This window comes from Arvicanthis niloticus, chromosome 6 (assembly GCF_011762505.2).
Source record: "Arvicanthis niloticus isolate mArvNil1 chromosome 6, mArvNil1.pat.X, whole genome shotgun sequence".
NCBI lineage: Eukaryota > Metazoa > Chordata > Mammalia > Rodentia > Muridae > Arvicanthis > Arvicanthis niloticus.
In genome coordinates this window covers 52,397,715-52,414,547 of record NC_047663.1, presented here as the reverse complement: position 1 = coordinate 52,414,547, position 16,833 = coordinate 52,397,715, and the positions used below count along the sequence as shown (strand labels likewise).

The 16,833-nt window shown below is 47.9% G+C and overlaps 1 protein-coding gene and 1 long non-coding RNA gene across 13 annotated transcripts in view; one reads left to right on the top strand and one right to left on the bottom strand.

The window, feature by feature from the left end:
- Positions 1-4,512, bottom strand: part of Chd3 (chromodomain helicase DNA binding protein 3) — a 25,681-nt gene extending 21,169 nt beyond the window's left edge. For all 8 annotated transcript variants that reach the window (XM_034507553.2, XM_034507558.2, XM_034507554.2 and 5 more), the window contains exon 1: positions 4,228-4,512. In XM_034507553.2, the coding sequence (XP_034363444.1) occupies positions 4,228-4,483 (256 nt within the window). In that variant the 5' untranslated portion in view covers positions 4,484-4,512. The remainder of the gene's footprint in view (positions 1-4,227) is intronic.
- Positions 2,486-16,833, top strand: part of LOC117711733 (uncharacterized) — a 27,138-nt gene continuing 12,790 nt past the window's right edge. Inside the window, exons 1-4 of one of the 5 annotated variants that reach the window (XR_013111247.1) lie at positions 2,486-2,506; positions 5,900-5,991; positions 8,594-8,825; positions 8,926-9,032. This is a non-coding gene — a long non-coding RNA (uncharacterized LOC117711733). Of the gene's footprint in view, positions 2,507-3,437; positions 3,532-4,031; positions 4,274-5,899; positions 5,992-8,593; positions 8,826-8,925; positions 9,033-16,833 lie in introns of those variants that run through there. The other 4 variants (XR_013111246.1, XR_004607147.2, XR_013111245.1 and 1 more) reach the window with 4 other exon arrangements.

Below are 16,833 nucleotides of genomic sequence, written 5' to 3'. Positions count from 1 at the left end.
CTTCGTTGTCCCCTTCTTACCGCTGCCGTGGCACTCTCTAGGAACCCAGGCGTTAACTCCTCTAAATTTTGCTGCCCTTCAGTGGATGCAAACAGTGTTTCTAGTACTCTGGGATCCTCTGGTTCTGAATGGAGGTCAAGGGTCAGAAAGGAAGAGCAGCCAAGCCACTCCCTTTTCTCCCCTCCTACTGACAAGGGACCAGACTCTAGGCCACCGGCTCAGACTGTGGCAGGTCCTTTCAGTGCTCGCCAGGGCTCCTCCTGCCTTCTCCCTCACTTTGCCAGCTGGCAGCTTGCCCAGGAACTGGGGAAGCCATGCCCAGCTGCTGGCCTGGCCTGACCCCAGCACTTGGAGTAGGGAGACACAAGCTGGCAGTTCCCTAAGCCAGATGCTGAGAAGCGAGAGCCAGAGGTGGACACCTGGGTTCTCACACTAACACCCTGGGGCCCTGACATCCTTTTTGCCAAGAGGGAGGCCTCTATTTACATTTTCTTAGATAATCACAGCAACGCATCACTGGAGTAAAAGAAAGTCTCAGCTAGTCATCCTCTCTTCCTCACAAGACCAGTATCTGCCTCCATCACATCCCAACTCAGCAGAAGGAAGTCAACGAAATTCCCTAAATAGTCCTCCTCCCTGCACTGGAGTCCCCTGCCTCTACATCTACTCCTAAAGGCTGTACCTTTATCTCACCTCTAAATCTGTCCCAGACATGCTGGCTCATCTATATATACACATTTTAGGGACACAAACAAGGATATAAACACAGACAGACACACCTAACATATGCAGTCTCAAATTCACACACACACACACACACCCCTGTACCTGCTTCAGCACACCTGTGCCCTTGGCTCTCTCCCCAGAGAGCTCTATCAGCGGGCCCAGGACAGGTCCTTCCCTGATATCCCACCACCCCATTCTTCCTGACCCCTGCCAGTCTGCTGAAGTTTGGGGACCAGAGTTGTTTCTCAAAGATTAAACCCTGATACCACACAGAAATGGGCCTTGGCTTACCTACCACCCCCACCAGTCACTAGACTAACCAGCCAGACCTGTCTTGTCCAAGTAGAGGCAGCTGCTGCCAGAGGGGGAAGCCAGGGCTTGGCCCAGCCTCTTGCTCTAGGACACGCAATATTCCTTCCCTCAACAGCCAAGGGAAAATTAGCCACAATTAACACCCCAGGGCTGGGGATTCCGGCCTGATGCTACCTTTCCTTCTACCTCCACAGTCGCGGGTGATCAAAGACACTCTAGGTTGGGGTGTGGGCATGCGAAGGGGCTGCCTGCCCAGAGGCAGTGTGTGGAAAAAAAACAAAAAAAACAAAAAAACAAAAAAACCAAAAACGGATCCAGGGCTGTAATAGGAAGTCAGACGTCAAGCCCAGCTGCTGGCTCCCCTTAACTCTAGGGACTTGGGTTAACATGAACATGGAAACGAAGACCGCGGGGCAAGTGGCAAGGGCAGGCCAGGCTACGCCAACTGGCTAAAGATCAGGGAAGTAGGCCGCCTGGGTCACCCTGGGTGTGTGGGGCGAGGAAGCCTGTGAACTCCACTTCCCACCCAGCCCGGCAGGAGGTTCTCAGTTTTAGGCCGACGTCGGTGGCCAGCAGAGGGAAAGAATGGCGAGGAGAGGCAAGGGAGGGTAATAAAGCAAATCTAAGCCCCAACCTCTGTCTCAGCAGCCTCTCAAAGCTGGCTGCAAGCCCAGACTCTCCCACATCCCGGCTCAGATCTCGGGAAGGTGGGGAGGGCGAGGGAGGAGTCTGGCAGTAGGGCTGTGGGAGGAGCCTGGGCAAGAGCCTTCCTCCCGCCCCTCTCTCCTAATCTCGCCATCAATCTCTCACACTTATATTTATTTTTTTCTCAAATTCCCCTCCCTCCCCCACAACGAACCTCCATAATAGGTCTACCGCACATGCGTACTGAATGCAGGAGGTGGGTTTGTATTTTCAGACCTTTTGCAAAGAAACTACCAGAATTTTCCGCACCACCCACAATCATTTCCCCACCCCCATCCCCACCCCCCAAGGAATCACATCTATATATTATGTTATATTATTTCTCTAGACTTGCCAGAAGGGGGAGGGAGAAGAAGTGAGGTTTTTCTTTAGCTTCCTGCTCCCCTCCCCCAGCAACACGAATGCTATTATTTTAAACGTTCAACAATGTAAGGAGACTGGAGCGAGGGGGGAAGGGATAAAAATTGGTCTTGGGTAAGAATGTAAAACAAAACGGTGAGAATCAAAGCGGTCGCAGTGAAAAACAATGGAAGGCTCTCACGAGTACAAATTCATATTCCAGAAAGAGACGAGGGCGGGCAGCCTGAGCAGAGCTCCTTAAGAGGAGACTTATTTTTCCCCACACTTAGGTAGACGGATAATGAGTACGCTAAAAATATTTTCCGAAAGTTTTACCTCAGAAAGTCATCTGAGGGGGTGTATCTGGGTCATTTTGACTTGGAGGGCTGGAAGGGAGATGAAATTGCCCAGGAAGACCGAGGAGGTGAGATTTCATTTTAAACATAAAAATTCAAATGCATTTGACGCTTCTCGAGGATTCAGAAAGCAAAGGGGGAGGGAGGACGCCACACAAAGACCCATCTCGACCTTAGGCTCGTTCCTTCTCCTCTTACAGGCATCCAGTGCCTGGGATCAAAAGCAGACCCCGAGTTCAGAACAGTTAGGCGAGAGCTACCGACCCCCTAACTCACCTGACAAGCCCCTTTCCCTCTTTTTCACACCTTGCCGCAGGCAGCCCTGCGGGCAGCTCTCTCCTCAGGATCTTTTATTCTTCCCCCCACTCCAATCGAATTCTCCAGGCTCGCTGGAATAACTTTTTTCTAAACTTTTCCCCTTTTACAGGTAAACCTGGCAGGGTTAGGGGTGAGGAGTGTGGGCTTTATGCAGTATGCATTAAACACATTATTTTAATAACCCCCCCCCAGGCTGTCTCAACACGTCCGACAAAAAGTCACAGTGGTCAATAAGATAGTTTTACAAATAACGTTTTAAAGTTTGGTGCATGTGTGCTGCTCCGCCGCCAGAGACTTGGGGGTGTGGATGTCCCCAATAAGAGGTTGGCGACACCTATCCTAAAGAAGCTAGACCACTTGGAGGGTGGTCTGAGAGGGGGGCCACTGATCCAGATAAGGGTCTGTCCCCAGCACTGCTGGGTGTGCTACTCCAGTGCCAGGTGACTTGTCATCTCGGAGAAGGGTGCTGACTGACGGTCAAGACAGAGCAGCTGGGTGGGCAGTTCACGCCCCCCAACATGGTCAGGGTGTGTGGGTGGTTTCATCAAGAGAGTGACAGTGAATGGCAGCCACGTGAGAGTCACAGCTGGGCAGTTCGGCCACCCCAGACTGACGGGGTCACGAGGGGGGGAAGGGGGACTGCACTTGACACAAAAGAGCCCGGGGCAGAGATGACGAGGGTGGGGCTGGGGGCATCTGGCTCCCCAGACATTCTCCTGTCTCTCCTGATCTGAAGTGACCCGGGATCTCAGCGGCCAGCTAGGGGGAGTGGAGGGTAGGTCCAAGTCTTACTCCAGGAAGTGGTCTGCGTGGAGTGTGGCCACCACCTGCCCCTAGTCATCAGCCGCTACAAACATTCGCAGGACCCCTCCCCCGCGTGCCACCGCACACCCCTAAGTTGGCGGGCACGGAAGTCCCTGCAGGTGGAGGGGCTGGTCCGCGGGCCACCGTCCCACCTCTGCTTGCCCAAGTCCCCAGCGGAGGGCGTCGGGTGGCGGTCAGCTCCACACACCGAACCCACTCAGCTTCAGTTCGACCCCACCGGGGCCGGGCCCCAGGGGCGCTCACGCGGCCGCCCCTCCCCCACGCGCCCCTCCCCCCACGCCGCCGTCCGGTCGCCGGGGTCTCCGCGGTCCCTCGTTCGGCCTGGGAGGGGGCCCTGGCTTCGCCACGGCCGTTTCCTGCCTACCCCCTCCCCGCCGAGGGTGAAAAAAATAAATCTCCTCCCCCGAAAGCCGCGACCAAGTGGCCCGGTCCGCGCGCGCAGCTCGCTCCCTGCGCTCTCCAGCCCGGGCGGCGGCGGCGGCCGCGGTAGCGGCGGGGGAGGGGTGCAGCGGGGGAGGGGAGGAGGCCCGGACCGCGGGCCCCGTCTGGACCGGCCAGGCGCCCGGGACTCGCCTCGGCTCGGCCGAACCGTAGGTGCGGGGCCCCGCGGCTCCGCTCGGGCCCCGGGAGTCGGACGGACGCTTACCTGGCGGCGGGGGCGGCGGCAGCGGCGGCGGCGGCGGCGGGAAGAGGTGGCAGCTGGGGGGGCTGTGGCGGTCGCGGCCCCGGTCGTGGCCCGGCCCGCGCCCGAGTACTCCCTCTTCGTCCTCCTCCTCATCGTCCTCGTCGGCCGCCTCCACCTCCTCCTCCTCCTCGTCGCCCTCTTCTTCCTCCTCTTCTTCCTCCTCCGACACCACCATCTCCTCCTCCTCCTCCTCCTCGTCCCTCAGAGGGGAAGCCATCCTGTGGCTCTGGCCCCCCCACCACCCCCCCACCCACCGCCCGCCCGCCTCCCCCACCGCTACCACCACCACCTCCTCCTCCTCCTCCTCCTCGGCGGCGGCGTCCTCCTCCTCCTCCTCACCGCCTCCCCCAGCCCCCCAAACCCCCGGGCCACCCCCCTCCAGAACACCCACCCCCGGGGCCGGCGTCTGAGGAGGGGGGCCGCACCACCCCCAAAAATGTTCTTGGAAAAATTTAAGGACTTTTTCCCCCTTCTCTCTTTCCTCCCAAGAGAACAAGAAAGGGAGATCGGTTTTTTAAAAAAAATTATATATATGTATATAAAAGTTTTCGACTTCTCTCTACCCCCCTCGGTTGCTTTAAATATATTTAAATTCTGAGGGGGGCGCTCAGAAATATTTCTCAGAGCTGAGGCACTAAGATGGCCGCCTTGAAATTATTTTTAAAACAACCCCCCCTCCAGCACCGCCACCCCCTCTATAAAGAGAGAGAGAGGGGGGTAAAATCCCCTTTTAAAACAAAATGGCTGGCTTAATATTTCATTTTTCATACACCCCCCTTCTCCCTGTTACATCCCATCTCCAAGCTTCTACTCAGAAACCCACAAATTTCTCCCTTTTTTCATAACTGATTAGTGCACAGATTAATACATTTCCTTGTGTATTGAGAGAGAGAGAGAGAGAGAGAGAGAGAGAGAGAGTGTTGGGGGGCATGGAGGATTTCTGCATAAAACAAAAATGGCTGCTCTGACTTAACTCCCCCCCTTATAAAAATATTTGGGGGGGCATTAATCAGTACTCATGCTCAGTCTGACATCAGCATAAATTGTTAAAGGTTAACTAGTTAGATACTAGTCCAACTAGATTGAATTTTTCTTTTCTTTACTAGTCTTCCTCCCCCCACCTTCCTTCTCTAAAGAAAAGCTTTTTTTTTTTTTTTTCTGAATACTTCAGAAGGGAGTGGTTTGATGTGAGGGTTTTTTTCCTTCAGGCATTGAAAAGGAAAAAGATGAAATATATGTTTATATATAACTACATACCTCATTGAAGTCAAAATGCATTTAATTGTGTTCGTATCTTTTAAATGAGAAATGGTACTAGATTTTTTTTTCTTCTTTCGTTAAAAAAAAAGTGACAGAAATCCTAGTGACTTTTGGGGGAGAGATATGAATAGATACGATGATTGAGTTTTTTTCAAAGGAGTCCATGTTTGATTCTCTCCTTCGCCCAGCCTTCTCGGTGTTTTGTAATTGTTGTCAATTTTATCTCCACTGTTTCCCTTCCTCTCCTGCAGTTGCTTGCTTGTAAAAATCATCTGACTTGAGAAATTAATTTGGTAGTGAATTGGACAGATTTTTAGAAGAAAGAGGAGAGGGTCAGATCTGAAGATTGTGAAATTCTTTTCTCCTGTTTCAGCAAACGTCTCTTCCTCCATGACCTTCGACACTGACAGAGTAGAAGAAACTGAGGCACGGGGAGAGGAAGGCAGCTGAGAAGAGAGGAACGAGGTAGGGGGACACTCAGGCCTTTTCACTGAACCGGCTGACCCGTCCTTTCCAACTGGATCCCAGTGTTTATAGTTTTAGCAGGGATCAGATGAGCAGTTGACAGGGAGTCCAGAAGTAAGTTTTTCCTACAGAGATTTGACAGAGCTGGCTCAACTGGAATAAACTTGCCCAGAAGCCAAGCAAGAAAGGTAGATAGCCCAGCTCCACCTTCTTCTTCTTCTTCTTTTATTTTTGTTGTCGTTCTTGACTCTTTTCTTCCTTCCAGTTTCCCCCCATTCTTTTGATCTGTCTTTGTTGCTTCCCATCTATGGCCTGGGGAAACCATCTCTCTACTGGCCCCTGAGGCTCCTAGCATTCACAGGAACCTTGAGGGGAAGGTGGGCAACAACCAAGGAAGGATTTATAACAAAGGAATAGTCTAAGGTAATATTGTTTACACTGCTAAAATGTTTCTTATTGATGATCCGTTTGCCCTGTCCCCACTACACTTTAGTTCATTGAGCATTGGTTTGTCTTTTTTTTTTTTTTTCACGTGGAATTATGTTGCCTATGCTCCCATATTATTTGATTTTGTCCCCTCTCATCTCATTGCCAGTCTGGATGGGTATCCCCTCTTTGAATGTGTGGGCTTCTCTATAAGTGCACTTGACCCCTCGATGACACTGTTTTTCTTACACCTTTGACTCTAAGGGCTTCATCATTTCTAAGTGGTGGTCATCTCCGTCCTGTGTTCACTTCCCTCTTCCCGTCTGTGAATATGGATAGCTCTTCTTGAGTCTGCCTGGCTCCCCCTCTTTCTGGCCCTAGTATGCATGTGTGCATCATCCTGACACGAAAGAGTGTCTCCACTTGAGTGTGCGCCACATTGCACAGCATGTGGCAACAGTCTCTTGTGTCCTCTCCTGTGCCAGGCACCTCTGCCTGCCTGCCACATGTGTCACAGTCTGCAGGTGTGGGTGTCTAAGGGTGACAGTATGCTTCCCTGTGCAGGCCTACATCCTTGTCTCTTTAGCAGAACACTTGTTAATCTGCCCAGCGCCTTTTCCTGTTCAACACCCCCCCCCCCCCCCGGGCCCCCAGCCTGTCAGCACCTGTTCCTGCTCTTCTTGCTTCCTAGTGACCTCTTGATGTGTCTTCTCACCTCGCTCCTGCCTGCCTCTCTACCTGCTAGCTTCTGTTATGATGCCTGCCTGCCTGCCTGCCTGCTCCTCCCTGGCTGGCTGGCAGCTGCTTTCTCTCCCTAGCTGTCTGTCTGCTTCTCTGGCTGTTTGCCCACCACTCTCTCTCCCTAGCCATCTGTCTCCCCGCCTGCCTGTCTCTGTCACTTTTAAAGCCTGAATCTCTTGGTTTGTCTACCTTCCAGGACTCGCCACAGTTTCCCATCATGGTTTGCCTCTCATCTTGACCTTGTACTTGTTTCCATTCCACGTGTTTCCTCTCACCTGCCTGCCTGCCTGCCTGCCTGCTGCTCTCCCACTGTTCAGTTTGTATCTTTTTACTCTACTTATCAGCTGACAACCCACCAATGGTCTTAGCTCCTCTCCCGGCCCTTCACTGGGTCCCTCTTGTACCATACCCCTTACCCTGCCTCCTTTTTAATTCTGTCCCTCTCTCCTTGCTGCCTTCACAGGCAATCTGCCTGCCTCAGTCTTTTTGCTGGTTTCCTAGTCTCTATTTTCCTGGCTTTCTGCTGTCTGCTTAGCAGGTTCTGGCTGTCCACATCTCTGCTTGCTTTTCTTCTTGTTTGTTTTAGGTATTTTTCCCCAGTCAACTTTCAGATCGATATAAACATGCTATGAAATTCTCAAAAGTATGAAACCTAAGGCTAGTGAGACAGCTAACTAATCAAGAGCATCGGCTGTCCTTCCAGAGGACCCAGGTTTGATTACCAGTACTGACATGGGAGCTGTCAACCATTTGTAACCCCAGTTCCAGGGATACAACGCCCTCTTCTGTTGTTTTGGGGTATTACGTGAATGATATACATAACACTGAGGCAAGATACCCATACACATAAAAAATAAAGTATGGGCTGAAGACGTGAGTCAGCAGTCAACAGCACTGGTTGCTCTTGTAAAGGACTGGGGTTTGATTACCAGTACCCACATGGTGGCACACACCACCCTTCTGTAACTCCAGTTATAGAGAATTTTTAACACCCTGAACCACCCAGAGCCTCAAGCACACATATAGTGCATATACATACATGCAGCAAAACCACACACACATAAAATAAGTGCTTTTAAAAATAAGACTTTTAATGAAAAATAAAAGTAAGTCTCCCACATAGCCTTCTTTCCCAGGCCAGGAATGAGTCTCCCCAGGGCCAGTCATCATTCTGATTTTTTAGATGCCACTTCAGGGAGGTCCACACATCTGAACCCCCACCACTCTGCACACACACTCCCGTCACTTCTTGGTGGGTGTGGTTCTTATCTCCTCTCCCAGGTTCCCTGGTACCCTGTCACACATCAGGACTTCCTAACTTCTCTGGGCTTTGACACCTCTTCCCATTTGTCTATCTGATCCTAACTTGTAAGTCTCACAGAGCTGAGTGTCATCTTTTTAATTGACTGCTTGCTCTTTGCTTTCACTACCACAGAAATGCTCAGGAAGGCCTTCCCCTCCCCAGTCAGCCTGGGGAGTTACCTGTGACAGCACACACTCAGCAGCCTGGGGAGTTACCTGTGACAGCACACACTCAGCAGCCTGGGGAGTTACCTGTGACAGCACACACTCGGCGGTCTGGTCTCTTCACTAAAACCCTTGTCATGGAAAGACATGCTCACACTGAGAGGAGTGAGCTGCTATGCTGCTGGAGGTAGTCACCACAGGTGCAGTGACGGGCAAGCTGTGCTTACGTGCATGTGAAACAGGTAGACACCTGCTGCTTTTCTTGTATATACTTACAATTTTTGTCTTTTCCTTTTGTAGGAAGACAAAGTCTAGCTGTGTAGTCCAGGTTCACTTTGCCCTGAAGACCTCCTCTGCTCCCAAGTGTACATCTGTAGGCATGTACCCACCATGCCTAGGTCTTAAGGGTGAGTGACTCTAGATCCTTTGGGGTCATTAAGTCAGTCCAAGAAGTCTACCTTCTTCCTTATCTAAAAATCTTGCTCTTTATTAACCCTTCCCACAAACCTTTTCTTCTGTCTCTTCTCCATGCATTTTAGAGACAAAGACTCGAACCGTACACAGACATTTTTTGAGAAAGATGATCAAACTTCTCCGTATCATGCACAGTGCCCTCATTTTTGCTTCTTAAATGGCCTGTGATCCTGAACTCCTCAATTGTTGGTTCTGTCTTTCCTCTTGGCTGTCTGTCTTCCTCTCTGTTCCAACCTCTGCTTCGGATTGGCTGCCCTTCTGTCTGTCTGGCCCGCATCCCCCCATCATCCTGTCTGCCTGCAGAACTTGGTATTGGTAAACTGTGGGGCACGTATCTGTGTCGAACATTACTTTGTCTTCTGTCTTACCTGGTACTTACTTCCATTGCTGTTGGCTGCACTCTGGTGTCGTCTTTCTCTGTGTGTTGTCTTGGAAACACTGCTTGCTTCTCACAGCTGCTTCTGTTTTTCCCTTGCTAGCCTGTGTTCCTGCGCTTCTCTGTCTGCTCTGGTCTTGTCTCTCTGGTGTACACAGCTTCCTCTGTATTTCTTTTGCCCATTTGTTATGTTCTTGGGCCTTTTGTCTGTGCCTGTACGTTTCACTGTCTCTAATGCCTGTCCCCTGCTATCAATTTCAGTGTGGGCATGTGCTCTCTTTCTATACTTCCAAAGTAAGGTAGGTTGGAATCCCTTGGTGATTATTTCTTGTTTTTATCAGAAGAGTGTTCAGGTAAGAACAAGTAGCATACAGATATCCAGTTATCCCACACAAACTAGAGGTTGAGAGACCTCCCCAGTGTAGACTAAGGAGCAAGGGAAACACTGAGGAGACTCCTAAGCCAATAATAAGATTACTCAGGAAATCTATCTAAAGCAATAGTTAAAAACCTTTCAGATTATAAAAAGTTATAAACTATTTTGCTAGAGAAAGCCAGGCACTCTCTGAGGGGAGAGGAGATCTGGTTCTCTGCAAACAACCTTCACCACAGACCTTCATGTGTGAGGCTGGGGTAGCCTGGCTACAAAACTGCTTGCCACACAGACATGAGGGTGTGAGTTCAATCTCCAGCACCTGCTTAAAAAGCCAAGCATTGTTGTGCAGACTCTGTTGTGATTTCAGCTCTGGAGTAGGGAAAACAGGTAGATCTCTAGAATTTGACCGCTAGCTAGATTAGTTTAATTAGTAAGTCCCAGGTCCTAGGGAGAGATGTACCTCAAAACACAAGGTGGACATAAAACCTCAACCTCTGCCGGGCGGTGGTGGTGCATGCCTTTAATCCCAGCACTTGGGAAGCAGAGGCAGGTGGATTTCTGAGTCCGAGGCCAGCCTGGTCTACAGAGTGAGTTCCAGGACAGCCAGGGCTATACAGAGAAACCCTGTCTCGAAAACACCAAAAAAAAAAAAAAACAAAAAAAAAAACTCAACTTCTGGCCTCCACATGCACCAACACGTGTGTGTGTATATAATTACATCCAACACACCACATAATATAGTAATATTTTTATTTAAGCCAGTAAATAATAATAATAAAATGAATATTTATCAGTCATTCAACTTAGTAAATATAATATTATTGACATCTTTAAAATCACATATAGGGGCTGGAGAAATAGCTTGACAGTTAAGACAACCTACTACTCTTGCAAAGGACCTGGATCCAGTTCGCAGTGCTTACATGGCAGCCCAGAGCCATCTGTAACTCCAGTTCCAGGAGACCCAAGGCCTTCTTCTTCTTCTTGCCCCCCTGTCCTCTTGCAGAGAAGCGGCGCCCATACTTTCATACAAACACACAAACACAAATAAGTAAAAGGTGAAAGGGAAAACCTCCTGTGGGCTTTGCTGCTTCTACATATTCCCATCCTTTGTCTCCATCAAAATTTTGTGCTTAAAACTTTGTTTTGAGGGGCTAGAGAGATGGCTCAGTGGTTAAGAGCACTGGCTGTGTTTCCAGAGGCTCTGAGTTCAATTCTAAGCACCCACATGAGGGCTCACACTGTCTGTAATGCTAGTTCCAGGGGACCGTGTACCCTCCTGGTGTCGGTGGATACCAGGCACACATGTAGTACACAAACACACGTTCAGGCACAACACCATACATATATTAAAAATTAAAAAAAAAAACAATTTTTTCTTTTTCTGCCCATCTGTAACCTTTTAAAAACATTTATTTATTTTGTATGTGTACAGGTGTGTACACATATGTGTGCAGGCATGCATGCACCCCTGATGCCCTAGCACATATGTAAAAGCCAGAAGACAACCTGCAAAAGTCAATTCTTTGCTTCCACCATGAGCGGGTCCTGGGATTGAACTTAGTTTATCAGACTTGGCAGCAAGCCCCTCTATCCACTGGCCATTTCAACCATCCATGGTAACTTCTTAATTTATAAAAATTTCTAATCTATAAAAAAAATCTGAAAGAATCCAGTATTCATGTCCTCCTCATCCAGACTTAACTGATCACTAATATTCTGTACATCAACAATGGGTGCTATCTTAGTTAGGGGGTCACTGCTGTGAACAGATACCATGATTCAATGGGTGCTGTCTTAGGGGGTCACTGCTGAGAACAGACACCGTGAGTAAGGCAGCTCTTATAAGGACATTTAATTGGAGCTGGCTGACAGGTTCAGAGGTTCAGTCTATTATCATCAAGGCAGGAACATGGCAGCATCCAGGCAGGCATGGTGCAGGAATAGCTGAGAGTTCTACATCTTCATCTGAAGGCTGCTAAAGGACTGATTTCCAGGCAATCAGGATGAGGGTCTCAAAGCCCATCCCTACAGTGACACACTTCCTCTAACAAGGCCAAACCTACTCCCACAGGGCCACACCTCCAAATAGTGCCATTCCCTGGGCCAGGCATATTCAAACCACCACAGGTGTTCTGGCGAGTGTTATGCCAACTTGACACAGGCTTTTGTCATTTGTGAAGAACAAACCTCAACTGAGAAAACACCCCCAACCCCACCAGACTGGCCTGAGGGTGGGGCTGCAGTGCATTTTCTCAATTAATGATTGATGCATGGGCCCAGCTCACAATGAGCAGTGCCTCCCCTGGGCTGGCAGTCCTGGATACTATGGGAAAGCAGAACCAGAGAGCGGTGCTGCACACCTTTAGTCCCAGCACTTAGGAGGTAGAGGCAAGAGGATCTCTGAGTTCAAGGCCAGCCTGATCTACAGAGCAAGTTCCAGGACAGCCAAGGCAACACAGAAACCCTGTTTTGAAAAACTCTAAATAAAAAATAATTTAAAAGGAAGAAAAAGAGCAGGCTGAGTAAGTAGTAGGCCTGTAAGAGCCATGGCCTCTGCATCAGCTCCTGCCTCCAGGTTCCCGCCCTGACCTCCCTCAGGGATGGTTGGCAATGTGGAACTGTAAGCTGAAAGGATCTCTTCTCAAGCTTTCAAAGTGTTTCTGTCACAGTAGTCGAGAGCCTCAGTGGGACAATGGACAGATCTCTGTGATCCAGTCTTAACTGAATGAATATCAAATCCTGCATGTAATATAATTCCAACCATGTAGTAAGAGAATTTAAATGTTAATAATGGTTTTCCTAGATATCATCATTGTCTTTGTTTCCTCTATAGTTATACTTGTCTCCTTAGTATTTTCTCTGGAGTACAGACATATTCTATGATGAAAAATAAAAAAATAAAACTAAGTTGAGAGAGCAAGAGCGACTGACTTGTGGTCATGCAGCGTGGTAGTCTCAAATAGAGAGTAAGCCTGGAAGGATGGGACATAGCTCAGTGCTAGAGCCCTCGGTTCAACACCCAGAAGAGATCACATATCTGAGAGGTGTTTAGATGTGTGTGCAGTGTTGGAGATTAAGCCAATGACTCTACACTGAGCTACGACCCCATCCTAGGTGAATCTAATTTTAGATCCAGGGTTATTTCCAAATTCCCCAGCATGTATTAAAACCCTGCATTTATTTCTTTCTTTCTTTCTTTCTTTCTTTCTTTCTTTCTTTCTTTCTTTCTTTCTTTCTTTCTTGTTTGTTTGTTTGTTTTGAGACAGGGTTTCTCTGTGTAGCCTTGGCTGTCCTGGAACTCACTCTGTAGACCAGGCTGGCCTCAAACTCAGAAATCTGCCTGCCTCTGCCTCCCAAGTGCTGGGATTAAAGGCGTGCGCCACTACCGTCCGGCAAAACCCTGCATTTTTTGAAGGCTTCTGCAGTCTTGCTCATATCCCTGACTTCTCTCCCTTTGAGATTAGTTTTTGTGGGGCTGGCAACATGGCTGAATGGGTCTAGGCATCCCTAACCACCTCAGTTGAACTCCCAGGATCCACACTGTAGAGGGAGAGCCACCTTCTGGGTGTCCTCTGGTTTCCACATGTGTGCTGTGTACACACCCCCAGCATGCACACACATACATGTAATACATATAAATAAATACAATTTTTAGATGAGAAAAAATAGGTTAATTTTAATAATCTCCACTATTAAGTCTTTACCTCTTGATTGCTCCCCGTACTCACTGGAAACTGAACCTGGCCCCAGGCTGCCATCACCTTGGGTCACCTGTGCAACCTAGACCTTGACTCCATGACTTGCAAAGACCTTCTTCTGCCACCCTTGGGTGACCCAAGTCACCTGCCTCCTCTGCGGTATGAAATAGAGGACAGCCCTGGGCCACAGCTCTTTACCCCTTGCTTTCTCAGCCACTTATGCATCACTGTTCTTGGGCCTATGAAATACTCCTCTAAGTCCCAGCTTTCTCCTAACCACGCCCACTTTTCACCTTTTTCAAGCAGCTTGACCTGCCCTGTCAGGTGCTCCTCACCATGGCTAGTCTTCACATTTGCCTTCCTGCAATAGCTGTGTTGGGTCACTGTGTCTGTTTACCACGGGGCAAAGTGCTGCAGGTGAACCCTGGACATCTGACCAGGTCCCAGTCCGACTGAGTCAGCTCCTTAGCAGCTTCCTGTGAGGCAGCATTCTCCACAGTGGCTTTTCTATTTATATTTAAAATATTTTAGTTTTAACAAAGTGTGTGTGTGTGTGTGTGTGTGTGTGTGTGTGTGTGTGTGTGTGGTGTGTGTGTGTGTGTGTGTGTGTGCAGGTACCCCAGAGGCATTGTATTCTCTGGAGATGGAGTTAAGGTAATTGTGAGCTCCCCAGTGTGGGTGCTGGGACTGAGCCCTCTGCAACAGCAATGTGTGATACTCATCGATCAGCCACAATGATTTTGTTTTGTTTTGTTGTTTTTTGTTTTTCGAGACAGAGTCTCTCTGTATAGCCCTGGCTGTCCTGGAACTCACTCTGTAGACCAGGCTGGCCTCAAACTCAGAAATCCGCCTGCCTCTGCCTCCCAAGTGCTGGGATTAAAGGCGTGTGCCACCACTGCCCGGCTACACCAGACTTCTTAAAGGATGGATTTGAGGATGGTTTTAAAAATCATTGTGGTCCAGCACTTGGGAGGCAGAGGCAGGTGGATTTCTGAGTTCAATGCCAGCCTGGTTTACAGAGTGAGTTCCAGAGAAGCCAAGGCTACACAGAGAAACCCTGTCTTGAAAAAAACAAAAACAAAAAGAAGAAGAAGAAGAAATCTGGTGTAGGCTGGAGAGATGGCTCAGTGGTTAAGAGCACTGTCTGCTCTTCCAGAGTTCAATTCCTGGCAACTGCATGGTGGCTCACAACCATCTGTAATGGGATCTGATGCCCTCTTCTGGTGTGTTTGAAGACAGTGACTGGGTACTCACATTAAATAAATAAATAAATAAATAAATAAATAAATAAATAAATAAATAAATAAAGTCTACTTCCAGATAGGATGAAGGAGGCACCATCTACAGCTCCACAAAAAAACTGAGCCAACCCAGGCTAGGGGAGACAACCTTAAAAGAAGAGGAGGAGGTGGGGAAGGGAGGAACAGGAACAAATACTTAATACTTAAATATGGAAAACTAAAGCCTGCTTTCAGAAGACTATAGCAAGAGGGTTCTAAGTTCAAGACCAGCTGACATTATAACAAAACCCTTCTTCAAAAAGTAGGTTTGGCACCAATATTTCAAAGGAGTCCTCTCTGATTAAACTGCCATTATTAATACATTTAAAATATGTACAATTTTAATTTAAATATTAATAAAATAAAAATACTGCATTTGTATGTTAATAGTAAATATAATATTTTGATAAATATTAATAAAATAAATTAATACAGTAAAAAGCCAGGTGTAGTGGTACACATGTTTAATCACAACACTCAGGATGCAAAGACAGACATATTTCAGGGAGTTTTAGGTCAGCCTGGTCTACATGATCACTTGCAGGCCAGCCAAGGATACATCTTGAAATTCTATCTTAAAAAAAAAAAGGTTTAGGAGTTGGAGAGGTGGCTCAGTGGATGAAACTTGAAAAATAGTTTTAAATGAACAAGAATGAGGTACAGCAAATACTTTCCTGATCTTGTGTATGAGAAGGTTTTAAGCTATAATGAGAAAAGCCATAAAGGAAATTCCTTATACATTTAACAAAACTAAAATTTATTCTGTAGAATATCAACACATGAAAAGACAATCAGGGTCCAGTGAGGTGGCAGGTAGTCACTGAATGACAACCCTGGTGACCTGAATCCCCAGCACCCACATGGTAAGAAAGAACTGATTCCCAAAAGCTGTCCTCTGATCCTTCCTCTGTGTGCTGTGGCACATGGTTGTGCATATACACACAAGAAAGAACAAAAGAGAGGAAGGAAAGAAGGAAAGAAAGAAAATGTAAAAGGACGCCGGGCAGTGGTGGTGCACGCCTTTAATCCCAGCACTTGGGAGGCAGAGGCAGGCGGATTTCTGAGTTCGAGGCCAGCCTGGTCTACAGAGTGAGTTCCAGGACAGCCAGGACTACACAGAGAAACCCTGTCTCAAAAAACCAAAAAAAAAAAAAAAAAAAAAAAAAAAAAAAAAAGATTTAAAGACAAACAGGAAAATATACCATACCTGACAAACCATTCAGTTGTTGGGTTTTTTTTTTTTATAAGATGTATTTATTTTGCCGAGCAGTGGTGGCACATGCCTTTAATCCCAGCACTTCAGAGGCAGAGGCAGAGGCAGGCAGATTTCTGAGTTTGAGGCCAGCCTGGTCTATACAGTGAGTTCTAAGACAGCCCAGGCTATACAGAGAAACCCTGTCTTGAAAAACAAACAAACAAGCAAAAAGATGTATTTATTTTATTTATATGGGTGCACTGTGGCTGTCTTCAGACATAGCAGAAAAGGGCATAAAATCCCATTACAGATAGTCATGAGCCACTATGTGGTTGCTGGGAATTGAACTCAGGACCTCTAAAGACCTTAGAGAAAGCCATAACAACAACAAAATCCCTAGAAGACTCTAACAAGTTATGTAGTGACATGAGAGGATGATTGCTTGTTCTTGTGGAGTTGGGCTTCGTGTCAGGAACTTCCCTGGGCAAGCACTCTGGAAGTGCCTCACTCCTTCCAGTAATCTTCAACAGCTGTGACCTTCACATACCCATTTTACAGATAAGGAAACTGGGGTGAAGGGAAGTTAAATCACTTCTCCAAGGTCAGCGCTATTTAGAGGTAAAGTAGGCATTTAGATGCCAAATTCATGGACCCCAATACAAGAGGAAGTTGGGTGATATGTTGACTCTAGGATCGGAATACCATTACTAGAATCGTAGGAATTATACGGAAAAGGAGATGGCTTCTAGAGGGGGTGATACTCTTGTTTTTAGATGTGCTAGCAGGATAAGACAGACATTTTGATC